The 24,967-nt window shown below is 35.3% G+C and overlaps 1 protein-coding gene across 1 annotated transcript in view; it reads right to left on the reverse strand.

Annotated features, from left to right (window-relative positions):
• LOC131155541 (sterol 3-beta-glucosyltransferase UGT80A2-like) overlaps positions 1 to 24,967 on the reverse strand; it is a 71,531-nt gene that overhangs the window by 23,274 nt on the left and 23,290 nt on the right. Inside the window, exons 2-8 of the mRNA XM_058108761.1 lie at positions 24,110 to 24,297; positions 20,586 to 20,828; positions 17,473 to 17,584; positions 10,695 to 10,865; positions 10,026 to 10,089; positions 9,779 to 9,836; positions 9,443 to 9,620 (exon numbers count right to left, since the gene is read on the reverse strand). Coding sequence (XP_057964744.1) covers positions 9,443 to 9,620; positions 9,779 to 9,836; positions 10,026 to 10,089; positions 10,695 to 10,865; positions 17,473 to 17,584; positions 20,586 to 20,828; positions 24,110 to 24,297 — 1,014 coding nt within the window. The remainder of the gene's footprint in view (positions 1 to 9,442; positions 9,621 to 9,778; positions 9,837 to 10,025; positions 10,090 to 10,694; positions 10,866 to 17,472; positions 17,585 to 20,585; positions 20,829 to 24,109; positions 24,298 to 24,967) is intronic.

The following is a 24,967-nucleotide window of genomic DNA, read 5'->3' on the forward strand; positions in this document are numbered from 1 at the left end:
GTAAGGTTATTTGGATAGGCAGTGCTTGTACTCGCTTGAAAGTTACTTTAATGTTTCTTATCTAATTGGTAAGCTTCTGAATTTGCACCAGGTCCAACATTTTCTTAATCCTTGCTTTCATAAAAAGAATTTTAAATTATTTCCTTGCTACTTTGCATCAAATCTTGATCTCATTTCCTTCTTTTTTTTCCCCTTATCATTGCATATCCATCCATTCCCCCGCGCGTGGGGGGGGTGGTGTGGGGTGGGGCGGGAAGAGAATGAGCCACTGACATATTTGGTTATCAAGTAGTTTGCAATTCTCATCAAGTGGCTGAGCCTAGGAGTCCCTTTTTAATGGTAGTTAAAACAATCACTATTTTTCAGATTGGTTATCAACGTGGTAAACTATTTTGATTGGTATGGATTTTCTTTTTACCACAAATGCATAAGCTTTGCTAATTCTAGACTTGTTGGATTGGCAAAAGAAAACCACCAATTCTGGAGTTTTTGGTTGTGTTTATTTTCTTAGCTCGGCCTAACTAGATCCCTAGGCTTCCGAGTGCATATTTGTTGGTTATTCACGTAAACAGAAGGGGTACAAGCATTGGAATCCTCAGTCTTGTTGACATGCAGTTTGTGCAGATGTCATTTTATTCAATGGACAATCACATTTTCCTTCATCTAGTCATAACAGGGGTTAGATAAATTTTCTGTCTGTGATTCTAATAGTCCAATAGTTTCCTTACTAGTTCCTCCTGGCCCATAGTCCAATCAAGTTCTCCTCAAATTATTCCTTTTGATTCACCAACTCATGGGTCTAATAATCTCCCTATTTGCTCTTGGTAAATAATAATGCATCCTCCATTCCTCAATCCTATGAACGTGATGTTTCTTTTTCTCATTTGTGTCCCACATATTGTTCCGTCAGTAATTATTTGTCTTTCTGTTCCACAATCTCATAGACAAGCATTGGACTTGTACAACATCCCTCCTTACTGGAAGCACACACTGGATGAGGAGACGGAGCATGACACAAGAATCAAACTTTGGAATTGACTTGAACCGAGGAAGCATATGGTTGAATTGACTGCATGAATTCAGTAAAATATCTTCCTGATGGAAGTATTGAGAGGCTTTAGGCTCTAGTAGTCGCTAAGTTTACACTTGGACTTTTAAGGTCAATTGCTTTGAGACCCTTTCTCCTGCAGCCCAACTTAATTCTGTCAAGACATCCCGTCTTTCGCTGTTGGAAAGGATTGGCCACCATATCAATTACATGTTAGAATATTTTCTTGCATGGTTGTTTACAAGAAGTTTACATTGAGCATCCATGAGGGTTTATTGCTTTGGGAGGAGTCATGCAAGGTTCACTGACTCAAAAGGCAATCTATGGACTCAATCCATCCCAGTGAGCCTGGTTTAATAAATTCAATATTCCTGTGCTGAGTTTAGGATGAGGCAAGAAATAATTGATCACCCTGTCCGTCTCTTATACAGAGTGACACTAATTTTTGTGTATGTTGATAGCATTGTTATTGCAGGTAGTGTACAACTGGCATTGCGCAATTGAGGAGCTACCTGGGTCAACATTTTTATACTAACAATCTCATAAAACAATGTTACCTCTCAAGAAGATAAGTTGCCAAATCCAAGGAAGGCAATGCTCTCTCCCAAAGGAAGCATGTTACCAAACCAGTTATTAAGAGACTGACCTCCTACGGGTCAAGCCAATGAATACGCATATGGATCCCGATATTAAATCTTGGGAAAATACCAGCCGATTGTTTGAAAACCCTGGAGATACAGAAAGTCTGTTGGAAACTTTATTTATCTAACTTTAACTCATCTCTTATATTTCTCTGCTGTAGGGAGTTTCCAGTCAATTTGTGTGGGGTCCTAGACAAGAACATTGGAAGCAGAGTGGCAAATTCTAAAATATCGCAAGAAAGCACCAAGGAAAGGATATTCAGAAGGGAACTTAGTTCCTTGGAAGAGTTAGAAGCAAGATGCAGTGGCAAGGTCAAGTTAAGAGACAGAATTCCAAGATGGCCCATACAACATTCTTGCATAAACAAACCATTGAAGATGTTCTGCGATAAGCAGGCTGCCATGTAAATAGCTTCTAACCATATTTCATAAAAAGACTAGACATATAGAAGCAGATTGTAAATTTGAAAGATATATAGTGATAAAACAATTTGTAACTGCTTAGTGAAGGGATCAAATGAAAGATATCTTCACTGAAGCTTTAGGCTGGGGATCCTCTAAGAACTTTGTAACAAGCTGGGCATCATAAATATCAATGCTTCAGCATGAGGGCAGTGTGGTCAGAGTTGTATTAGTTAATAAGGGAAACTAAGTAATTTATTATTATTTTACAAGTTATATAAAAAGGGGTGTGCACCTCACTGGGGCAATACTCGTTCTTTTTAACTTCTCTCCCATCGGCAATATTTTTATCTCTTCCATCAACCCTATGTCCCTAGTAAACCACAAAGTAAAAGAAATATAGCAGAAAAGTTACCTGCAGAAAAATATAAATGAAACTTTGAAAGTGTTGTAAATGAAATAAAAGAGGAAAAAAATTTTGGAGCTATAGAAATTCACCAGTCTAGTTCTTCAGGAACTAGATGTTGCTAATCATCTTATTATCTCATTTTATTGTAAAGCATGTCCTTATATGGGTGAATACATTGGCATCCCAAAGGTTAACCACATAATGAACCATTATGGGGGCATACTAAAAGTTGTAACTTATTATTTAGATAGTCATCCACATAAATATACATGTTTTATAAAACTTCCCCTTGGATGACTATACATTATGAATATGCCTCATTAAAACATTAGCTAAGGAAAACCCTGTGAGACAAAACCTTAACGATGGAAAAATAGTACAGTATTCATACTTCCCCTAAAAAATACAATCAATTAAGAAATGTCCTCAAGTTGTCACATTCCAATGTTATGTACAGGGTTTTTGAAATTTGAAGTTGGCAATGCTTTTGTGAATAGATCTATTGAGTTGTCACTTGAACGAATTTTACAAATGTCAACATCTTCTTTCTTCAGAAGTTCATGTGTAAAAGAATTTTGGTGAAATATGTTTAGTTCTATCACCTTTTATGTACCCACCTTTGATTAGTGCAATACATGCTGCATTGTCCTCGTACAATATTGTTAGCGTGTCATTCTCCAGTGATAATCTACTTGTCCCTTTAAAATGTGTTGGATTATATTTCTTCACCATACACATTCACGACTTGCTACGTGAACTGTCAATATTTTTGAAGAGGTAGCAATGATCGTTTGCTTTACAAATCGCCATGAGATAGCAATATCACCACACGTAAAAATATAGCCTGTTTGTGATCGAGCTTTATGAGAATCAAAAAGACATCCAGCATTAACATATCCTTTCAACACAAACTTTACTCCCTTTGGGTAAAACAAACCCATATCAGATGTGTTGCGGAGATAACGAAGAACATGTTTTGCTCCATTCCAATGTCTCTGAGTTGGTGTAAAACTAAACCTTACCAGCAAATTTACCGCAAAAGCTATATCTGGTCTAATGCAATTTGCAAGATACAAGAGTGTTCCTATTGCACTAAGATAGGGTACTTCAGGATCAAGGATCTCTTCATCATCTTCTCGAGGACAAAAAAGATCATTTTTCACATCAAGTGAACGAACAACCATCGGGGAGCTTAATGGATAAGATTTATCCATATAAAATTGTTTCAAAATTTTTTCTATATAAGATGATTGATGAATAAGAATTCCACTTGTTAAATGTTCAACTTGAAAACCAAGACAAAATTTTGTCTTCCCAAGATCCTTCATTTCAAATTCTTTCATTGAGTAGTCAACAGTCGTTGAGATCTCTTCTGGAATTCCTACTATGTTTATGTCATCAACATAAACTGTCACTATAGCAAATCTAGAATTTATCTTCTTAATGAAAACACAAGGACAGGTAAGATTATTTTCATATCTAATTTTGAACAAATATTTGCTAGACGATTGTACCACATTCGTGCAAATTGCTTCAATCCATACAAGAATTTTTATAATTTAACAAAATACATTTTCTGTTATTTTGGATTATATGCTTCAAGCATTTTAAATCCTTCAAGGATTTTCATATATATATGTCATTATCCAATGAGTCATACAAGTAAATTTTTACTACGTCCATAAGGCGTATGTTGAGTCCTTCAGAAACCGTTAAACTAATCAAAAATCTAAAAGCAACTGCATCCATAACAGGGGAATAGGTCTCATTATAATCTATACCAGGCCTTTGGGAGAAACCTTGTGCTACAAGACACGCCTTGTATCTCACAATTTCAATCATTTCATTTCTTTTACGTTCAAAAACTCATTTATACCCAACAAGTTTGACATTCTCGGGTGTTTGGAATACTGGTCCAAATACCTTATGTTTGGCTAATGAATCTAGCTCAGCCTGTATTGCTTCTTTCCATTTTGGCCAATCATTTCGATATCGACATTCTTCTATAGTTTGAGGCTCAGGCTCATTATCATTAATAATTTCTAAAGCAAATGCATATGCAAACACATTATCAACAACAACTTCATTTCTTCTCTACATATTTCCAAATTTTAATGAGATCTCATAATTTTCCAGTACCAGAACCACTTCTGGTGTTGCTTTTTTGGATATATGGGATTGTTGATCTATATTTCTTTTAACCTCTTCTTGAGTGTTAAGGAACTCTTTTGGAGTGTCACTTTTATTCATTTCCTTTTTCTTTTGAGGAACAATATCCTTTGCACCAATTGGTCTACTACGCTTCTGGCGCACTTTAGATTCATTAGTTGTTATTCCCATTGGGTGTTCTTCAGGAACAATCAATCTAGCAGGAATATTTGCGGCCGGAACATGTGATTGAGTGACCCTTTTGGTGTCTGTAAAAACATCTGGCGATTGATTTGCAGCATTCTGCAAATGAATTATTCTTTGAACTTCAAGTTCACATTGATTTGTGCGTGTATCAAAATTAGACAAAGTTGGTGTGTTCCAACAAATTTCTGTTGTTTTTAATCCTTTGTCTTTTCCTTCTCCTAATGACGGGAAAACTGATTCATCAAATTGACAATCTAAAAATCTTACTCTAAAAAGATCACATGTTAGTGGTTCAAGATATCTAATGATAGAAGGAGAATCAAAACCAACATAAATACTAAGCTGACACTGTGGTCCCATCTTACTTCGTTGTGCAGGTGCAATAGGAACATATACAGCGCAACCAAAAATTCTAAGATGAGATATATTAGGTTGGTGGTTAAACACAAGTTGTGAAGGTGAAAACTTGTGATATGCAGTTGGTCTAATTCTAATCAAAGACGCGGCATGCACTATAGCATGACCCCAAACAGATGCAAGAAGCTTTGATCGCATAAGCATAGGTCTAGCAATAAATTGTAAACGCTTAATGAAGGATTCCGCTAAACCATTTTGTGTATGAACATGTGCAATAGAATGTTCAACACTTATTCCTATTGACATACAATAGTTATAAAATGCTTTTGAAGAAAATTCACCTGCATTATCTAAACGGACAGTTTGAGTAGGATGATCAGGAAAACTTGATCTTAACTTTATTATTTGAGCAAAAAATTTAGCAAAATGAACATTACGGGTTGAAAGTAGACAAACATGTGACCATCGAGTGGAAGCATCAATTAAAACCATGAAATATTGAAATGGTCCGCAAGATGGATGGTTTGGACCACACATATCTCCTGTTCATCAGTCATATTCCCATAAATTTGGTGGAGTACAGAAAGAGATCAGGGTGAAACGAGAGAAACGATTTCTATGGTTTCTACAAGCGTTCTTATCAGTTTGTATTCGCCATGAACAATCTCGGTATGTATATTTTATGTTTTCCGCATTATAGATTATACACGTATGTGAAGATCATGATGATGAAGATCCTATGTTTATCTAATAGCAGCATTTAGATTTCTTACATGTGGTATCCCTTGTATTCTTTACAGAAAAATGGAGACTCTAAAGATAATTTAGATGAAGAAGGTCTAACAAGTAGTTTTCCTTAAGCACAAGAAGTACAAAAATAATCACCAGGTAAAAGAACTTTCTGATCCTTTAATGGATGTCCATGTGTATTTTCAATGATTCATCGCACCATAGTTGAACCAGGATGGCCATGACGATCATGCCAAAGTATAAAACTTCTAAGCTCGGAGCACTTCCGGTGCATAAAATTTGATTCAACCATCCTTATTTTTGTGAAATATAAGTCAGATGAAAAACTTGAAATTTTTTCTAATATGATCTTCTGGTTTGAAACTATAGATGTAATAAAAAGATATTCCATATCTCCTTCATTTTTGGTTTCAACATGATATCCATTGCAATGTACATTTTTAAAACTTAGTAGATTTCTTCGGGATCTACTAGAATACAACGCATCATCAATATACAATTTTGTCCCATTTGGAAACATAATGTGAACTCTTCCAGAGTCCTCTATTACATTTGAAAAATCAGATATTGTATTAACATTAATTTTAGCTAATGTTAATTGCAAGAAATATTTTTTAACACGAATAATTGTGTGAGTCGTGCCACTGTCCACCAAACACATGTCATCCTCCATTTTATCAAGTTTATTTTGTATGATCTAGTAAATGAAAAGTAAAATTTAAGAATTAGGAAAGAAAGCAAAATATTACCAAGCATATTATATGTAAAACTTTTAATAAAAAAATTACATAAGTTAATTTTTTTCAAAACAACATAAACATAAAGATAATTTAATAGTAGACATTTCCATCCCCAATCAAATGATCAATTTTGCCACTAGGATCCTCAAAAAAAAATCAGAAACATCCAAAGAAGACTCATACTTAGCATCAATGGGTTTAGACAAATTCACTTCAACATGTTTCCCTTTTCCTTTTAATGATGCCTTGTAAAGATCAACTAGATGTTTAGGAGTGCGACATATTCGAGACCAATGACCTTTTGTTCCACACCCATAGCAAATATTGTCATTATTTTGCACTTTGTTATTTTTTTCAGAGCTTTCTTTATTCTTTGCCCATTTCCTTTGAATCTTTTCAGCACCTTTGCTTTCAAACTTTGAAGGATGATCATCATGGGTCCAACAATTTTTCCTACCACGACCCCTTTTACCACCACGACCTCGTCCACGACCTTGAGAAAAAACCACATTCACTTCAGGAAATGGTGTTGAGCTAGTTGGACGAGATTGATGATTTTTCAACAAAAGCTCACTATTTAGTTCAGCCACAAGTAAACAAGAAATTAGCTCAAAATATTTTGTAAATCTACGCTCTCAAAATTGGTGCTGCAGGAGCACATTCAAGGCATGAAAAGTTGAATATGTTTTTTCTAACATATCATCATCGGCAATTTTTTCTCCACATAACTTCAATTGAGAGCTAATTTTGAACAAGGCTGAATTATATTCACTTACAGTTTTAAAATCTTGCAGTCGTAAGTGTATCCAATCATATCGAACTTTTGGAAGAATTACCGTTTTTTAGTGTTCAAAATCCCCTTTAAATTGTTCGAAAGGACTAATGGATCCTTAATAGTAAGGTACTCAATTTTCAATTCTTCGTGTAAATGGTATCAAAGGAAAATCATTGTCTTTGCGCGATCCTGTAGGGATGCTTGATTTCTTTCTTTAATTGTACTTCCAAGATTCATAGCATTAAGGTAAATATCAGCATCAAGTACCCATGGCAGATAATTTCTTCCAGAAATATCAAGGACAACGAATTCAAACTTTGTGAGGTTTGACATCATAAAGTCACTTTGAAAACAAATAAAAATTCAAAGTTAGGTAAATATTAAATAGAAATGTTATTCTCACATATATCCCAACATAAAAATATTTAAGGACACGTACTCAAGATAAAAGATATCGTTAACATATAAATATAGTTTGACGAAAAACTAAAGTTATATAGAAAACAAATGTTAAAGGAAACAAGATTCTTACCTTAGAATAATACCAACGAAACTTACTATACCATTAGAGACTTGATCGTGCTGATAACGTGTTGTAAATGAAATAAAAGAGGAAAAAAAAATTTGGAGCTATAGAAATTCAACAGTCTAATTCTTCAGAAACTAGATATTGCTAATCATCTTATTATCTCATTTTGTTGTCAAGAATGTCCTTATTTAAGCAAATGCATTAGCATCCCAAAGGTTAACCACATAATGACCCATTATGTGGGCATACCAAAAGTTGTAACCTATTATTTAGATAGTCATTCACATAAATATGTTTTACAACAGAAAGAAATTTTGTTGAATTGATTAATTTTTCATTGCAGTAATAATCAACTATGTGAAAAATCATGGGATCCAAATTGCATATTACAGGGGTTCAAAAGACCTCAGTTTTGTGACAATTGAATAAACAATGATGATAATATTGAAAAAGAAGTTGCAAAATAGATAAGAACAAATTAGAGATAGAACAAGAAAAAAGTATATTGATAAGCTGCTGACAGCAGCACCAACACAAGGACCATGCAAGAGAAAGTCGTCTAAAAATAGCCTTCGTCCATAATAAGTCCAGATATGGCCAAAGAAGAATCACCTAAATGCAGTCCTAGTCATGTACAACAGAGATGAATGATTGTTCCATAGCCATTTAATTTAGTGATAGGACAGACAGACCTTAACTAGGGTTATTGGCAATGCAGACCAGGCAGCACACCAGTGAGAGAGGTGCAATTGATGTTGGATGCTAGGAGTACACATAGAATAATTTTGATTGATGAAGCAAGAAAGAATTTTATGGCACAACAACTTTTTGGATGTTGCTCTAATTGAGCACAACAGCAAGAAGTGATGCATAGCTTACCACACCGGGTGGAACTTAAGCATTTTCTTTTCTTCTTCTTGTTGTCATATGGTATTAGGGCGTGTCCATGTGAGGGTCACATCGTCATAGTCATTTGGTCCTGATGGCACGTGTGTGCATGTGAGGGGTGGGGGGGCAGAGAGATGAATATGAGAGAAAGACAGTGAACGAATGAGACTGCTAGAAAATTTTTATATAAGCACCGAAATAAAATAAGTCTTAATCTCATCAACAACACATTTCAGTTTTATAAATAAGAACAGAAAGTTTAAAAACTTAAATTATATCCAACAAAATAAATAATCCACGAAGCAGAAATTCACTGAGCAACTTCACCCTCAAAATGTTTCAAGGAACAGTTAACAAAACCAAATAGAAAGCAGGAAAAGAACCAAAAGGAACAAATGTGAAATAGTACATAAGTAATTAAGCTATGTTGCAACTTAAAAAGCAAAAAAAAAATTTAAGCTGAAGCAATCCAGGAAAATTTTTTCTCAACAATTGAAAGTGAATCCTAAATGGTATACCACTATGCAGCACAAGCTATATCAAACCACCTTTTGGTTTGGGAACTAGATGAGGACTCCATATGTATGCATGTGGCACATCAGAGTCAGATCCTTGCGAACCACTTAAATATGTGACAGGCCGTAGCTTCAACCTTTTCTTCCTGACATCATTTATCATGTCTCGTATTCCAAGCCAAATCAACGAGTCAACAATTTGATATGAAAGCTGCAAAATTCCCATAAAGCAAAAAATTATTTGAGAAAAACCATGATTCTAAAAAGTAAAAGATAGGAGGAGAGAGAGAAACAAAGAAAAGAGGAAGGGGAGCCAAAGCTGCCATAGAACCAGACAACCAACGGAATTCAACTATTCAAGGGGCTCACTCTATATCCAGCAGGTTGCTTGACACGGGACAAAGGATGTGGAAATTCACTAGTTGGCCTGGTGACAAAGAGGATATAAATAAATGAAAAATAGATCTCCAAAAAGCTACTGTCTAACCATATGGTGCAATAAACAACCGATAGGTTCATGAAGGAAGCTCAAATTTCAAAAATTAAACCATAGCATTGGCTGCATAACAACGATATATTTATCTTCGTAAAATTACATTACCCATGCAAAACTTACGTCCATGGCATTGTGAAAAATATATGAAGCGGTACTTTTAATGCCTCTGCAACATGAACATGCCCTGAAGAAACATTTAGTCAAATTAGTAATTTTTAGCAAACAAATTTCAGTTGAACAAGTTCTTTTGTTAAAAATGATCAATGGAGTGGAAATATACTAAAACAGAGTTATTTCAGAAAATAACAGAAGGCATTAACCTTCCAAGAAAATGAAATGCTCAAAAGAAAGGATGTACAACTGCAGAAATAAATAACTTATGCTTTCACAGAATATAAATTCCTACGTAGTGAAATAAAATAAAATCATCACAATGGATGCTGATAAGAAACTCAGCAAGGCCAATCACAAACTAAATAGTCCTCAGAAAGACAAAGCCGGAAAGGGGAACTAAGATATTAATGGCCAATGATTTAACAAATATAGTACCCATAGATCAAAATAGTGCATTGGAACTCATGCAGTGAATCTGAAATCGTTGGGATCAAGCCCAAACAGATCTACTCAATTACCAAACCATGACATAAAGTGAATGCTGGGTACAGAGTCAATTATTATGTCAATTTTTTTGAGCTCTCATCAATTTCTATTTTTCCATTGTTCTGGGTGATAAATGAATATAGAAATGCAAACAAGTCAAATGATATATTAAAATTTGCAGAATCTAACCATATGCAGGTGGATTGGCAATAATTGCATCTGCTTTAAAGGGAACACCAGAATCAGGATCAGGGTCTTTGCATGCAGGATGTAATGAGTATATAATTTCCTTCATTTGATTTCGCTGAATTGGTATTTCAGAAGGTCCAGATGGCAAGAAGCCTTTATTTTTAACCATATCTGCAACCAATAAAAGAGGACACATTACTGGAAAATTAACTAAGCAATCCAAACCTCAGCATTACAATAATCATTTTCAAAATTATTTACTTGGCCACCAGAGCAGAAACTTATGTTTCAAGCATTCATTCCAATCAAAAAACAACTTTCACTCCCAAACCTATTGATTATTTAAACAAAAAAATACAACTGACAGCGCAAAAAAAAAAACTATTTTTAATCAAACAAAAGCATGCTATAAGGCAGAGAATGAATGAGATACATTCATATTTCACATTGTATAAGTACAGATCGATGTATCTGCAGATGAGTACGCACCCACATGCACATATAGCAACTCCTTAGCATAATATAGAGTGATGTAGCAAAGCTTAGAAAACTAAGCTGCAATGTTGCAGATTTGATAGCCATGAGACAGAGAAAGGATTACAGTGAATTTAAGTGAGATGTGCAAGGGCTTTAAGGTTAGAAGAAGTGGCTGTTGACTGGCCAACACAAAGGAGATAGATTGCAGGAAACTCAGGAGCAAGAAGACTAGAGTTCATTTTGTTGCAATTGGAAGCCAGAATAGGTCCGGAAGTATGTTCAGAAGTCAGGGTTTGAAAGATGTTAGAAGAGATCATGTTATTTTAGCAATATTAGGTGAAGTGAGTGCGGATAATTTGTCCTTCACGCCCTATTATTGATATATCATGAGGGCAAACCCGGAGCTATACTTAAGCCCTGCAGGGCTGCCAACTGTTCTTCTGCCTGTAACCTCTTCTTCCCTACTTCCCTACTTCTCTTCTCCCTCTCGAACCCTAAGCATTGTATTTTCTTCATTAAAACTTCAGCTTATATCAGATTTGCAACATGGCTTCAGAGCACTAAACTTCTCCAAACCTTACTAATCTGACTTAATTGCAGCCACTTCTCTTCCTTTCTTCCTTTCTCTCCCTTGTTGACTCTCAAAATATAGATCTTTTCTCTGGTTCGGAAATAATTTACAGTTTCATCTCCTCTTCTCAGCCATGAGCAACTCCTGTGGATGTTATGTGGCTCATGGTAGTTTGCTGATGTAAATACAGTCACAATTTCTTGCAGACTGCTGCTGCTGTTCGGATGCTTCATCTGATTGATTGTCAAGTGATGATACTGTTATGATGTTACAAGCGAACGTGATCTCCTCATCATGCCTGCATATGCTCCTAGCTGCAACCAGATTTTTTTTAGTGTTCTGAACCACTGTTAGTCCCTGCAGTTCCTGCTCCATTCTGTGTGGTCAAAGCCAACTAGGGCAATGAAAGACCATTGATGTCTGCGATTCCTTCTTGGAGACGGTAACTTCAGTCCAGTGGTCATTGCTACTTCTTGAAGTTCTAGAGTGCTATTTGTGTTGATATGTGGTGCCTGATTCTGCGTTGTTGATGTGTTGTTCATTCCTTGTATAGTGTGTGCTGATTGTGGTGTATTGGGGATGGTTCTGATGGTTCCGTACAGAGAAAGCTTCTGCTGATCCAATTAAAGTGCAAATCACACGTATCAAAGTGGTTGAGTCGTTCAATAACTTCTTCTGCACTGTGACTGCACATTAAAAAGGGAACCCCAGGTATCTGCTGCATTCTCCTCCACCTCCACAAAGGAAGGATAATGAAGACTAGATGAAAGAGAATGCATATTGCTTGTATGATTGGGGAATAGCATGGAGCCCCGAATTGAAATGGAACATGATAAGAGCCAAGGTCACATGGAATGATCTTTGTGAAAGGTTCTCACAAGTCACAAGATAAAAATCAAACCCAAGTTTTTTATCTGTCTGAGAAGTTCTTCAAATATTACAAATAAGGTAAATCCATTGAGTATTATAGCACAGTGTTTGAGGAATGAACTCAATGACTTCCAACCAGTTAGTTCCATTGTTGAGATGATTGAGAGGCAATGAGCAGAGTTCTTGGCTGCCAAGTTTTTGTCAGGGTTGAGTATTGAGCTTCAACCCATATGTGATCAGATTCCTGCTGGGGAATCCAAACCATCCACCAATGAAGCATATGCTAGAATCCAACGGATCAAAGATGGCTCTCAGCCCTCTTCTCAATTTCTTTTCCTGTGTTTGTTCAGCCATGGTTGGGATGGCCTACAACTGTAGTATGGAAAGTGCTGAAGGACAAGGATGAGGTTTGGATGGTAGTCGTGGCAAAGGTACTATATCAAGATGATGAACTCGTCAGGGAAATCCTCGCATTTGCACACATTGTGACGAGGAAAACTATGTTATTCATCACTTGGGATCTCCATGGACATACTTTTCCAATAAGTCTCTTGCCAAGTGCAATTCTATTGCTAACTTGGAGTGCACACAACCACTTGGAAGTTGAGTACATCGTATATCATATCCCAAGAGTATAACAATCTTGTCCACATGGTTGAACAAATCAACTCAGTTTTAAACAACTCAACTCAGTTTTTACTATGGCTCATTCACATAAAGTTGGGCCTCTAACGTTCTAACCTCTTCAACATCCTCACCCTAGATTATTCAATCCGGCGCCTCGTCCCAAGTGACAAGGAGTCCTAATTTATTTCAATCCTCAAAACCCACTACTTTACACTCTAAGGTTACTCTTGTAGATAGTATAGTTAACATCGGTTTCTAGTTGAGGCAGTATTCTTTTGCTTCCTTCCGTTCCTCTTTCATCTATAAATTTCTCTGTAACATGTCATTAGCTAGTCAATTAACTAAACCCATAAGTGCTCCTAACCTTCTTTCGTTCTTATAGTGTTATTTAAGAAGAGGTTTGGTGGAGGGCTTTAGAAAGATGGCATGCACTATTTCAGTGGTGGAGATGGTAAGCCAATTCCTTGTCATACAGATTCTTCAATTTCTATTCATGCTGTTTCTCTGGATCAATGGCACTACACTTGTCTGGGAGTTGCAAAGAAATTGGAGGAAACTTGAGTTGAAGGATGCGTTACTTTGTTATAAATGGTATGCAAGAGCACTGAGAGCCAGAACTACACAAGGCACTCTTGCCCAAATCAAATATCATTCAACTCCTGTCTTTATTGCACCAACTTCAAATTTGAAAAACTCATACATGAATATAAAAAATGAAACTAAGGGACCAATTATTACCTTGCAAAGTTGAAACCCAACCTTAGAATAAAGACTTCTAGAAGCCAATTAAACAACAATATATAAGACACATAATTAAAAATTTATCAATAACTTGACCCCATGTAAGACCCAAGAGTCACAAGTATGACCTACAGTCAGCAACACAAAAGTTACCAAAATACCCCAAACATGAAACTCAATTAAAGTGACGATTTATTCGTCTGATGTTTCAACTGCTACAAAGGACACCTTCTCTTAGACCAGAAAGACCCCTCTGCTTATGAAGAACCCACAACCACCAACTCTATTCAAGGGAACTTTGGGGTTGGAGAGGGATTCGGGCAACAAAGGAGAAGAAAAAGGCTTTGTCTCTCATTCCCTACGCAATTTTCTAGTGCGCTTGGAAAAAAAAAAAAAAGGAGTGTGTTTATTCAACCTCGACGCTTCAGACAAGCAAAGAGCAATGGTTAAAGGCAGTTACTAGCTAGCAAAATGGACCCCATTCAGGATGATTGATTTGCTGTAATTTGGGCTGGCATCCCCTTGATACTTTTTCAATAAATTCAATTTATTTATCAAAAAAAAAAAAGAAACAGAATAATTTTTATCCAGACAAGTTATAGATGTGTCATCAGGAATTTATCAACAATCCCACTCCAAGAAGGCTTGAGCTTTTGAAAAAATATACTAGCAGAGGTGAAACATTAAAATTATGATTTATGAGAACTTGTTCAAAGAAAAAAGTAGATAGCATGCTATTTGTAAGTTCTCGTGATGGAACAACAGAAAGGAGAACCTTGATTGCAGAAGATTCACAACAGTGAGGAGGGAGAGAGAGAGTTTATGGGAGGCTAGGGTTTAGGGAGAACCCTGAAACCAATTCCAAGAAAAAAAACATCAAACTGAGGAATTTGGTATGGAATATAGGATTCATACCCTATTACAATGCAGGCACAGAAGTGAATTAAAAATTACATTGATGGTGATGGATAATGGATATCCAAAAGAAACCACAGCCTGAAACAAAATTTCAATAGGGCACCACTATTACTAAACAGAGGCCTCAATGAAATTTTTAATTTAGAAAAAAAAATAAACAAAGAATAATGTTTTTATCACTCTGTGAAAGAGTTGCAAATTAATTGAACTAGGTACAGATTTTAACCTGGCTTCAATTCAAAATCAAAATTTTAACCACCATCCTTTCACTCTTGTTATATGGAGGCAATAATGTTTCAACTAAACAAAGCACACTATAAACTTCAGTAATAATTGTGTTAATATTTCAAAAGCACAAAGCGTGGAAATAATAATAATAATAATAATAATAATAATAATAATAATTATTATTATTATTATTATTAAAAATGAATAAAAAATGAAAAAAAAAAAACACTACAAAGATAAGAATGGCCATAAATGTCAGCATGGTTCAAACTTCATTGTCTAAAAAGTTACAAAATAATTCAAATGTGGCTTAAAAAAACAAGAAACAAGGAAGTTTTGACTAACTAAATAAATAATAAAATATTCAAATTTATTATATTTATTGCTTTTCAATTTCAGAACAAATCTTTGTCTTCGAAGGTCACTAAAATAGAAAATGCACATCCTAAAATGGCACAATAAAAAAACAACCCAAAACAACTATATTGGGAATTACATGGCAGTGTGCCATTTTCCCCAAAAGCGGGACCTCTCTCTCAACCTAGTCAACTCTTCATCATTTGTGTCTTGACAAGTAAAAAAGAAACCAAATATCATTGAGTCACAACAAGCCAAAAATCTCTCTTTACTACCAGTACATCCATACCTTGAATTCACAAAAGAAAATAATATCAATGTAAGTCCCCTTTAATAAATCTATCAAGACCTACAAGATTCTAGCACACACATTAATAGCAGTTGTCTCAGTACCAAGAGCGAGACCTGATAAGCATCCAAGACACAGATGATATTCCCAACATGATTCCAAAGTACTAAGTTTCCTCAAGGAACTTTAATCAAAATGAAGGTACGAAAGCATTACATAGGAGTTTTTAAGACCAATAAATAACATTTGCATTATTCATCGCAGCATCAGAATGTCGATCATATTTTGGAACTCTAGGGGATATACTTGATTTTGTAAAACATAATATATTCAATGAAGAAACAATAATACATATTCTTCAAAAAATTACCGGCTGTATACACATATTGAAGGATGCGCAACATTAAAGGACCAAATAATGTTTCAATTAATACAGCCTTATAGCAATAGAAGACATAACATTCGGTATATAAACTTTTGTTTGTGAAGAACTAAACTTTTTTTTCCTGCAGAGGAGAAGGGGCAGGTGAGTGGGTGAATGTGTGCGTGTGTGCGTGTGTTGTTTATTTGCAATTATCTCTCTGTAAATGTGCACCTGTATATGTTTAGTTGACGATGTTATCGTAACTGATCAGACAAAGAATGAATAAATGCTAATGGCAAGAAAAATAATAAAAAAGGTAGCAAAATCAACATGTTATTGAATATAATTTTTCAAAAAAAAAAAAATGGTTAAAATGTAAGTGGTCTATGCAAAGAAAAAGAAAAAAAGATTCTCACTATATCCAAAGTCCCATGCCATTGTAATTTGGATTCTACTAAATTTAAGCACAAATCACACATGATAAATTAAATGTTAGTTCTTAAATGTTGATTACTAAACCACAGCAACTTCTAAACTTTAATATTAGAAGCTTCTACGTAAATAGTAACTGATTTCCTTCTTTAACAGAAAATCTCTTCCATATTTTAGAAGTTTGTCTAGTTTCCCATGCCAAGGGGGCTTGCAAAGAGGACCATAGAATTCGTCCTCACACTATGTGTGCACATGTGCATCTCTATAAGGGATGACAATATAATTCAAAGGAACTAATACATTCTGACATGATTCGTCCTCACGCAATGTTTGTGTGCATGTGTGTGTGTGATAGTATTAATAAGATGTACAAGATGACAGCTAATTTATTGGTAAAAAGGCATGTCAAGAAACATTCAAAAAAGAGGAAAAAATAACACTTTTTATATAATTCTAATCAAGCATTTTTTTTTTTTTTTGGGGGGGGGGGGGGAGGAGGCAAGGGGAACATTGTATCAATAATCCTTCAATAACAATGTCTTCCCAAAAAAAATAAAAAATAAAAAATAAATAAATCATGCCTGCATCATTCATTCGCAATTTAAAGTCAAATATTCAAAACTTGCATTACCCCTTATTCGCAACATGAAGTGAGATATTATTAGCATTTACATCTCAAGACCTATGGGGATTGGGAAAACAGCATTGGTTTGATGAAATTCAACATTGTCACCAGGAACCGCGGGGCCCAGATATGGCTCAAAATCATATGAAAAAACAAGACAATGATTTATTGCATCAAGTGCTTCATATAATGCCCAAAAGATACTTTTCAAGTGCGCATAAGAATCCACATGAGATCATCCAGTTGCATGTCAAAAGAAATTAGCATTGAGGTACATACAACCAGCAAGAACTTTTGGATCTCCGCCTAAAGGAAAAAACTCCAATCCAGCAGTCAAGACAAACTCTTTGAAATTTGAATGAGTTGCTAGCCTGACACGATGGCCATAGTCCTGCATGCAAATATCCTCATAAATAAACTCAAAATTTAACAACCATATCGCCGTCTATTGTCTCTAATAGCATAAAACAAACAATTGATTATCACTATAAAACAGCACGCAAGCCAGCATATTTCTATTTTTTGGTAATTTTTACTGTAATTTTTCTAATTTCTTTGGAATTGTTTTCATTAGGATGACATCTAGATTCTGCATACTGTTAGTTAGAAATGTAGATTTTTAGTTTATTCAGGCTTCTAAAATTATTTTTCTTGCTTTCAAGCATCATAAGCCTGTAAAAGCCTGCATGAATTACGTCTATGAAAAGTTCAAATCAGGATTCACAATGGATCATGAGGGTATTCCAGCTATGATCTTCATGGCAAGCATTCACGTCCTCATTATGCCACACTTGCCCTTGCTACAGCTACCAAATATAAGAGAGCCATTTTATGACTAAGTTAGACTTCTGATAGTTTTGCGCTTATTAAGTTAGACATCTTTAACTCCAAGATGCTGCTCAACATCATAATTTTCAATAAGAATGTTGTTGTAAAGTTAGAGATGGAGGGGAGAACAAGAGAAAGAGAGAAAAGAAGAGAAGAAGAAGAGAAAAGAAAAGAAAACTGAGCTGCAGTTTCCTGGAATCTACATACAGCTTCAGGTCTGCCCTCTTAAATTTTATTAATAATAATAAAGTATTAAGGACAAAAATACCCCCATTAACATAACCTAATTACCAAAAGCCTAAAATAACATATTCTCTTCTAACACTCCCCCCAAGTTCCCCCCAAGTTAGGGGTGTGTACATATCACCTAACTCCAACTTGTAACAACCATTAGGCAAGGCGAGCTTAAATAACGGCTTTGTACAAAGGGAGTCCTCACAACCTTCTTCAACAGAGAATCCCTCACAAAATGATAGTCAACTTCAATGTGCTTTGAAACACTAGATTGCTAGCAATATAAATGGCAGCTTGATTATCACAAAACATATCTATCGGCTTCATTAAGAATCCCATCTCTGACATATAACAGACTGCAGCCACATAAGCTCGCTCATAGTACAGGCCATAGCTTGATATTCCGCTTCAGCACTAGATCTTGCAAGGTAGTTTGTTTCTTGATACGCCAGGAAAGAAGATTACCTCCCACAAATGTACAATATCCAGCAGTAGACCTTCAATCATCAACAGATCCAGCCCAATATGCATTAAAGTATCCTGCAATATCAAAATTTATATTATATTTATATATCAAACCTTTGCCGGGAGAGCCTTCGAGATACAGCAAAACCCTACAAACAGCATCCCAAGGCGGTTGATTAGGATTTTCCATAAATTGATTCACCAGCCCCACTGTAAAAGATGTGTCAGGTATAGTGATAGTCAAGTAGATCAACATTCCAACCAACTTCCTATACTGACATTTGCCTACAAATTCCAATCCAACATCCCTTGACAACTTCACATTGGAATCCATAGGAGTATCAGCTAGTTTAGTTCCCCACAAACCAGTCTCACTTAACAAGTTCAATGTATATCTTCGCTGAGATAGATTCAATCCTTTCATAGATCCAATCCTTTCCTACACTGTAGAATCTCAATACCAAGAACGTAACACAAAATACCCTAGTCTTTGATTTGAGATTTTGCTTGAAGCCACAGCTTTACATCTGCAATCCCGCTTTGGCCACTTCCAGCAATGATAATATCGGCAACATAAAGCACTAGAAGTACCACACCTGTCTCCATTTTGCAGACAAAAGACGAATGATCAGAGTAGCACTGAATAAAGCCACATGCAGAGACTACAACACTAAATTTGTCAAACCAGGCTCAAGGAGACTACTTAAGACCATAAATGGCCTTATGCAACCTACATACTTTACCATCCTCCCCCTGAGCAACATACCCAAGATTGGATTTGTCCCTCCACTTTGAAGGCTTTTTGGAAAATGGAAGGACAAGAAAGCCTTGTGGTATTGCTCTATTATGGGTATTACTTGGTGTGTTTGGCTGGAGAGAAACGCCAAAATTTTCAAAGGGGTGGCCACAGCTAATAATTTAGTTTTGGAGTAGAGTGGCTTATATTGTGTCTTTGTGGATCTCGGGCTAATGGCTGTCTTTGTCAAGTTTCTCGAGGAGACCTGCAGCAGGACCGGTTGGCTCTACTTCATTGACTTGGCTATCAGATTATGATGATCTCCTGATGTAATTTTTTGTTATCGTTGTAAAGGGAGGATTTCATATGGTCCTGGTTTTCTCTCTTTTCCACTTTCTTCTGTTGTACATTCTTATCTCTTCTAATAAATTTCTGTTTATCAAAGGGGAAAAAAAAAACCAAACCAGTCTAGCAATGTGTGCACTTGCACTGTGATAATCAAGCTACTGCCTGCATTGCAAATGATCCAGTTTATTATGAGAGGGCAACCCATATTACGGTTGACCGCCATTTGAGAAGCTCGAAAGTGGAGATATATGTGCAGCTTACACATAATCTGTTAATTAACCAAATTTTTTAGTGATCTTAAAATCAGAGAAATAATAAGAAGCTAAGCCATCACAATGTGTATGCTCCAGCATAAGGGGAACTGTTAGTATATTCATGCTGATTCTGCATTGCATGTTCTAATCTTCCTCAAAGGATAAATATCCCCACAATCAAGAGCAATCCTCCTATAAGGTGTCACTCTTACTAGTCATGAACAAAAGAAGAAGAGAAAAAAGCTCCTTAAATTTCTTATAATCACCGTGAACTTATCAAATTTCATTTAGCATACCATTTTCATCGATGTAGACCAGAGCATAATAAGAAAAGTTTAGATGGCCTGTTTAAGTAAATATGTTATAGACTAATGGATTACGAGGATCATATTCCAGTACTAGGACTGGAAATTATTTATATTTAGTTCTAGTTATCCACATATAGAACTCCAAGGAAGAAGAAGATGATGAAGACAAAGATACACTGGTGACAATTATAAACTTGCAAAAAGACAAATTATCATAACCTGCAAACGTTTTCCGATAGCAATAAATGGCTGCACATCACCACGTGTTCCAACAATAAGCACTACTATTTGCAACGGCGGTATGTACTGAAGGTCCATTGACTCAAGAGGTTCGTCATCAACAACTTCATTACAAACATCTTGAGATTTAACACCAAAAGTTTGGTCTTCAATATCCCCTGGTACTTCAAGCTCTACAGTTCCATCATCTTTCACAGTAGCTATTCTGTTCAACAATTTAAGCTGTCCAGATTCAAAAAGTTTATGGTCACATAAGTACAACAAATTGAGTTGTGATGTTTAAAAAAGAAAACCATGCTTCAAACAAATCAGTCAAAACAATAAGTTAAACAGAATCAACAGTTCATAGGGGTGCATGAGGAAATGTAACATACAAAAGATATTGTAATCATCAATGATTCTCACCTTCGCAAGGAAAAAAGAACATTGAATACCATTATTGAATTAAAATTCCGATAAAGCATGCCAGAGCCAAAAGAAAAAAATATGTTGTATTATCCAAAGGACCACAAACACAACTAAATTTAAAACAAATGTTTAATAGAAAATTAAATAACACTTGCACATCAAATTTATAGCTGCATAACCGTATACCTAAATTAAATTAGAGAACCATATGCTCACTGTGCATTGTCGAGTTCAAGGAACTCTATTTAGTAGGAGCAAAAGGATGCTAACAATATGGAATTAAGGGACTGCTTAGGATGACAACTATGTGGCTTATCACCCAAAAAAATCCACTTAAGATAGAAGAAATATCAAACCACAAAGCCTGAAATATCAAGAATTCTAGAAGCGGATTAAGAGAGAGATAATATTGGATTACCACTTTACCCAAAAGCTTAAGATGTTAAGTTGTTGCGGGCTGACAACATATATCAAGCCTTAGCACTTGCCCGCATGTGCAACCCAATTGCACATGAAGAAGAAACAAACAATGAATAACAGCCATATTGGGAACAGACTAATATTTTAAGCATACATTAAACACGCGCAACAAGACTGGAACCCAGGACCTCCTAGCAACCATAGCTCTGATTAGTAGTGTACTCCGTTCAGTGCGATTTGGTTATGGTTCTGTGCAGTTCAGTTATGAGCAAAACCGAAAACCCATCCAAAACTTTCAGTTATCTAAATTACTGAACCAACACCAAACCACAACCGGCGGTTCTCTTACTGCACAGAAATACAGTTTTACAGTTCGGTTTGGTTATTGAACCATTTAAACCATTTTCAATACACCATAGGCATAATCCAAAGTTCTGCCATTAAATTCCTATTAAATATACAATGAGCCAAGAGTAGTTGGACATGCAAGCCTTGCCTGAGCAGTGAGCAATCTGGATGGGTGGTAACCTATATTTATAAGAAGAGAGAGGTTGAATTTTTTCAGCATTTCCGACGTGGGACAATAAAGATGGGATACATGCAGAGTAGCACTGGGTATTCTCTCACTTGGTTGACCTTGTCCCACATCAAAACTCATAAAGTGGGAGAGCGGCCTCATCTCTATATAATCATCCCTATTTAGCACTCACACTTTAACATTATTATTAAATTAAAATGAGTATTCAATAGATGACAGGAAGAAACAAAATCATAAAAAAATAAAAGACAAAGGGGATTCATAGGCAAAATATTATTATAAAATACTAATATTTTGCAACTCGAATTTATTAATATAAAAAACATTTTGCAACCTCGTTTCAACATATATTTTACACAACTTATATATTATTTTTATTAGATAATTCAGTTTATTGATTTTTCAGTTCGGTTTTGGTTTCGGTTTTGGATTCAAAACCAAAACCGAACCGAAAAATAAAATCTCCTATTTTCAAGAACTGAAACTGAAACCAAAAACTGGAAAACCGAACCAAAACGCATTTCGGTCCGGTTTCGGGTCAATTTTCAGTTTTCAGTTTTTCAGTAAATTTTGTACACCCCTAGCTCTAATACCATGTTAGATTGCCACTACCTAAAAGATTAAGCTATTAGGTTGTGGGCCAAAATGCATATCAAGCCTCAGGGGAAATAAAAAATGGTTGTTTAGAGACCGAATAACCCAACTAGTTCCTTAAACAAGGTGGTAATCTTCAAATTCATAACCCCTTCAACAAAAAGTCAAAGAAAAAAAAGTATTCTATCCTGGCGGCACTGCTATGCTTCCTTCCCTTCTTCAGTTTATAATTTATAGCCACGCCCAAAAGTTTGTCTGCACATAAGTATAACAAAATTGGGTTGTGACGTTTAAAAAAACAAATCAACCTTCAAGAAAAAATCAGGCTTCAAAAACTATCAGCCAAAACAATAATTCAAACAGAATCAACATATTCACTAGCGAGAATGGAAAAAAATGTAAAATAGAATAATCATCACTCCAACTTTCACAAAAACAAAGAACATCAAATATCATAATCAAATGAAAACTTCAATTAAGTACACCAGAACCAGAAAGCAAATATGCTATATTATTCATAGGATTAAAATGTGGAACATTCCTTCACAACAGAGATGTAAAACAATTGGTCAATATAAAATTAAATAATGCTTGTACATCCCATTTAAAGCTGCATGACCATGTACATAAGATAAATTTGACAACAATATGCCCACAGTGCCTTATCAAGTTCAAGGAACTCCATTCAGTTGGAACAAAAGGCTGTTAACAGTATGGAGGTAAGGAGGCATTTGAGATGACAATTATGTCACTTACAACTCAAATAACTAAATGTTTTTTGTAACTCAAATAATAAGAAGTAATTTATTTGAGCAAACACCTCCTGAAACTAAGAATACCTACCAAGCATGGAAAGAACAAAGATACAGACAAACCAGACTGGATTAATCCAATACTACAGCATCAAGGACCAAAAGAATGCAATGTTGCCAAAATCGAGATTCTAGAAGGATAAATAGGCATCTTCAAAATCTAATCATAGTAGGAACTAAGAACCAAATGACTCAGTGAATTTTGGGGAAACAAAAAGATGAATACGTTAAAAATAATTTTGACGAGAAATAAGAATTTACCAAAAGAGCGGAAAAAATGGGAAATTCAAGATAAGGGAACAAGAATTCCTACCTAAGTGTTTCAATGAAAACAGCCAATAAAATAATAAATAAATAAATAATATAAAATAAGATAAAACAAAAAGATAGAGAATAACAGCCAAAATCATGAGGGGTACGGCGAAGGTATAACAAATTTCCCCTTTGTTTCCAATAAATCCACCAGAAAGGATCCATCCAAAAATACATGTGAAACATCAAACCAGAGGCCTGAAATATCAAGATTTTCTAGAAGTGCATTAAGAGAGAAAAAACCACATAGCTCAATCAGTTCCTTGAACAAGTTAGTAATCGTCTAAATATTAAAAGCCCTCCAACATAAAATCAAAGCAACAAAAAGTATTCTCTTCAACAGGGTTCCATTATAAAGAAACTCAAGCATGATTTGTTTGCATTCAAACAAATATAAAGATTACTGTGGTAAATAATACCTTCTGCTGGACAGAAATTTTGTCATCAAAAATTTGTGCTGCTTCTTCTGCAAATATGTTATGATGTCTATGCCTCTCAGTTTTGGACCTGTCTAATTTAAGCTGACTTGAACTTGACTCTAATCTGTCAACATTCAATATCCCCACTGGCAAAGTGTTCACTCTAGGTAAACTCCTGCCATCAATCCCTGGACAAAGTATCAAAAACATAGAAAGAACTAACGTGGTTAGCTCCTCTCTTAGGTATTAAAATTACAGGCTAGATTACTGTACAACATACTCAAACTTGGGACATCCAGAGTGACCAAACTATGTGGCATATCTCCCTAAAGCCAAGCCACATTCTAAGAAAAAATATGACAGCAAAAAGAAAGCAGTACATTAATTTCATCCCAGAGAAATTTTGCAAAAAACAAGAATAAAAAAAAAAAAAGATTCAAAATCCCCCCATCATTTTATCATGTATCGTCCATTTTAAATTCATACAATTTCAAACTATTTCACCCCAACCACCACCATAAAATAGAATTAAGAAACCCAGCACCAAGAGGTAAAGTGACAAAGTAAATCTATCCCCTTCCAAAACAGAATGACCAAATTGAATGTCATTCCACAGCGAGGGAAAACATAAGTCAAAGCTAGTAACTTGAATTGCATTTAAGGACACTAATGAATAAGAACTGAACTCTGGTTAAACAAAAGATGAAGTATCTATAAGAAAAGCTTCTGCTTGATTTGAAGCTCAACTAAGGCTGCATATGGAGTCACAAGCTAAGTTACACTGGAAGGAAGAAATAACCTTCATAGGAACATACCAGCTGATTCCTATCAAAGTTAAATCCTGTAATCATTCGATTT

The sequence above is a fragment of the Malania oleifera genome, chromosome 5 (genome assembly GCF_029873635.1).
Source record: "Malania oleifera isolate guangnan ecotype guangnan chromosome 5, ASM2987363v1, whole genome shotgun sequence".
Lineage (NCBI taxonomy): Eukaryota > Viridiplantae > Streptophyta > Magnoliopsida > Santalales > Ximeniaceae > Malania > Malania oleifera.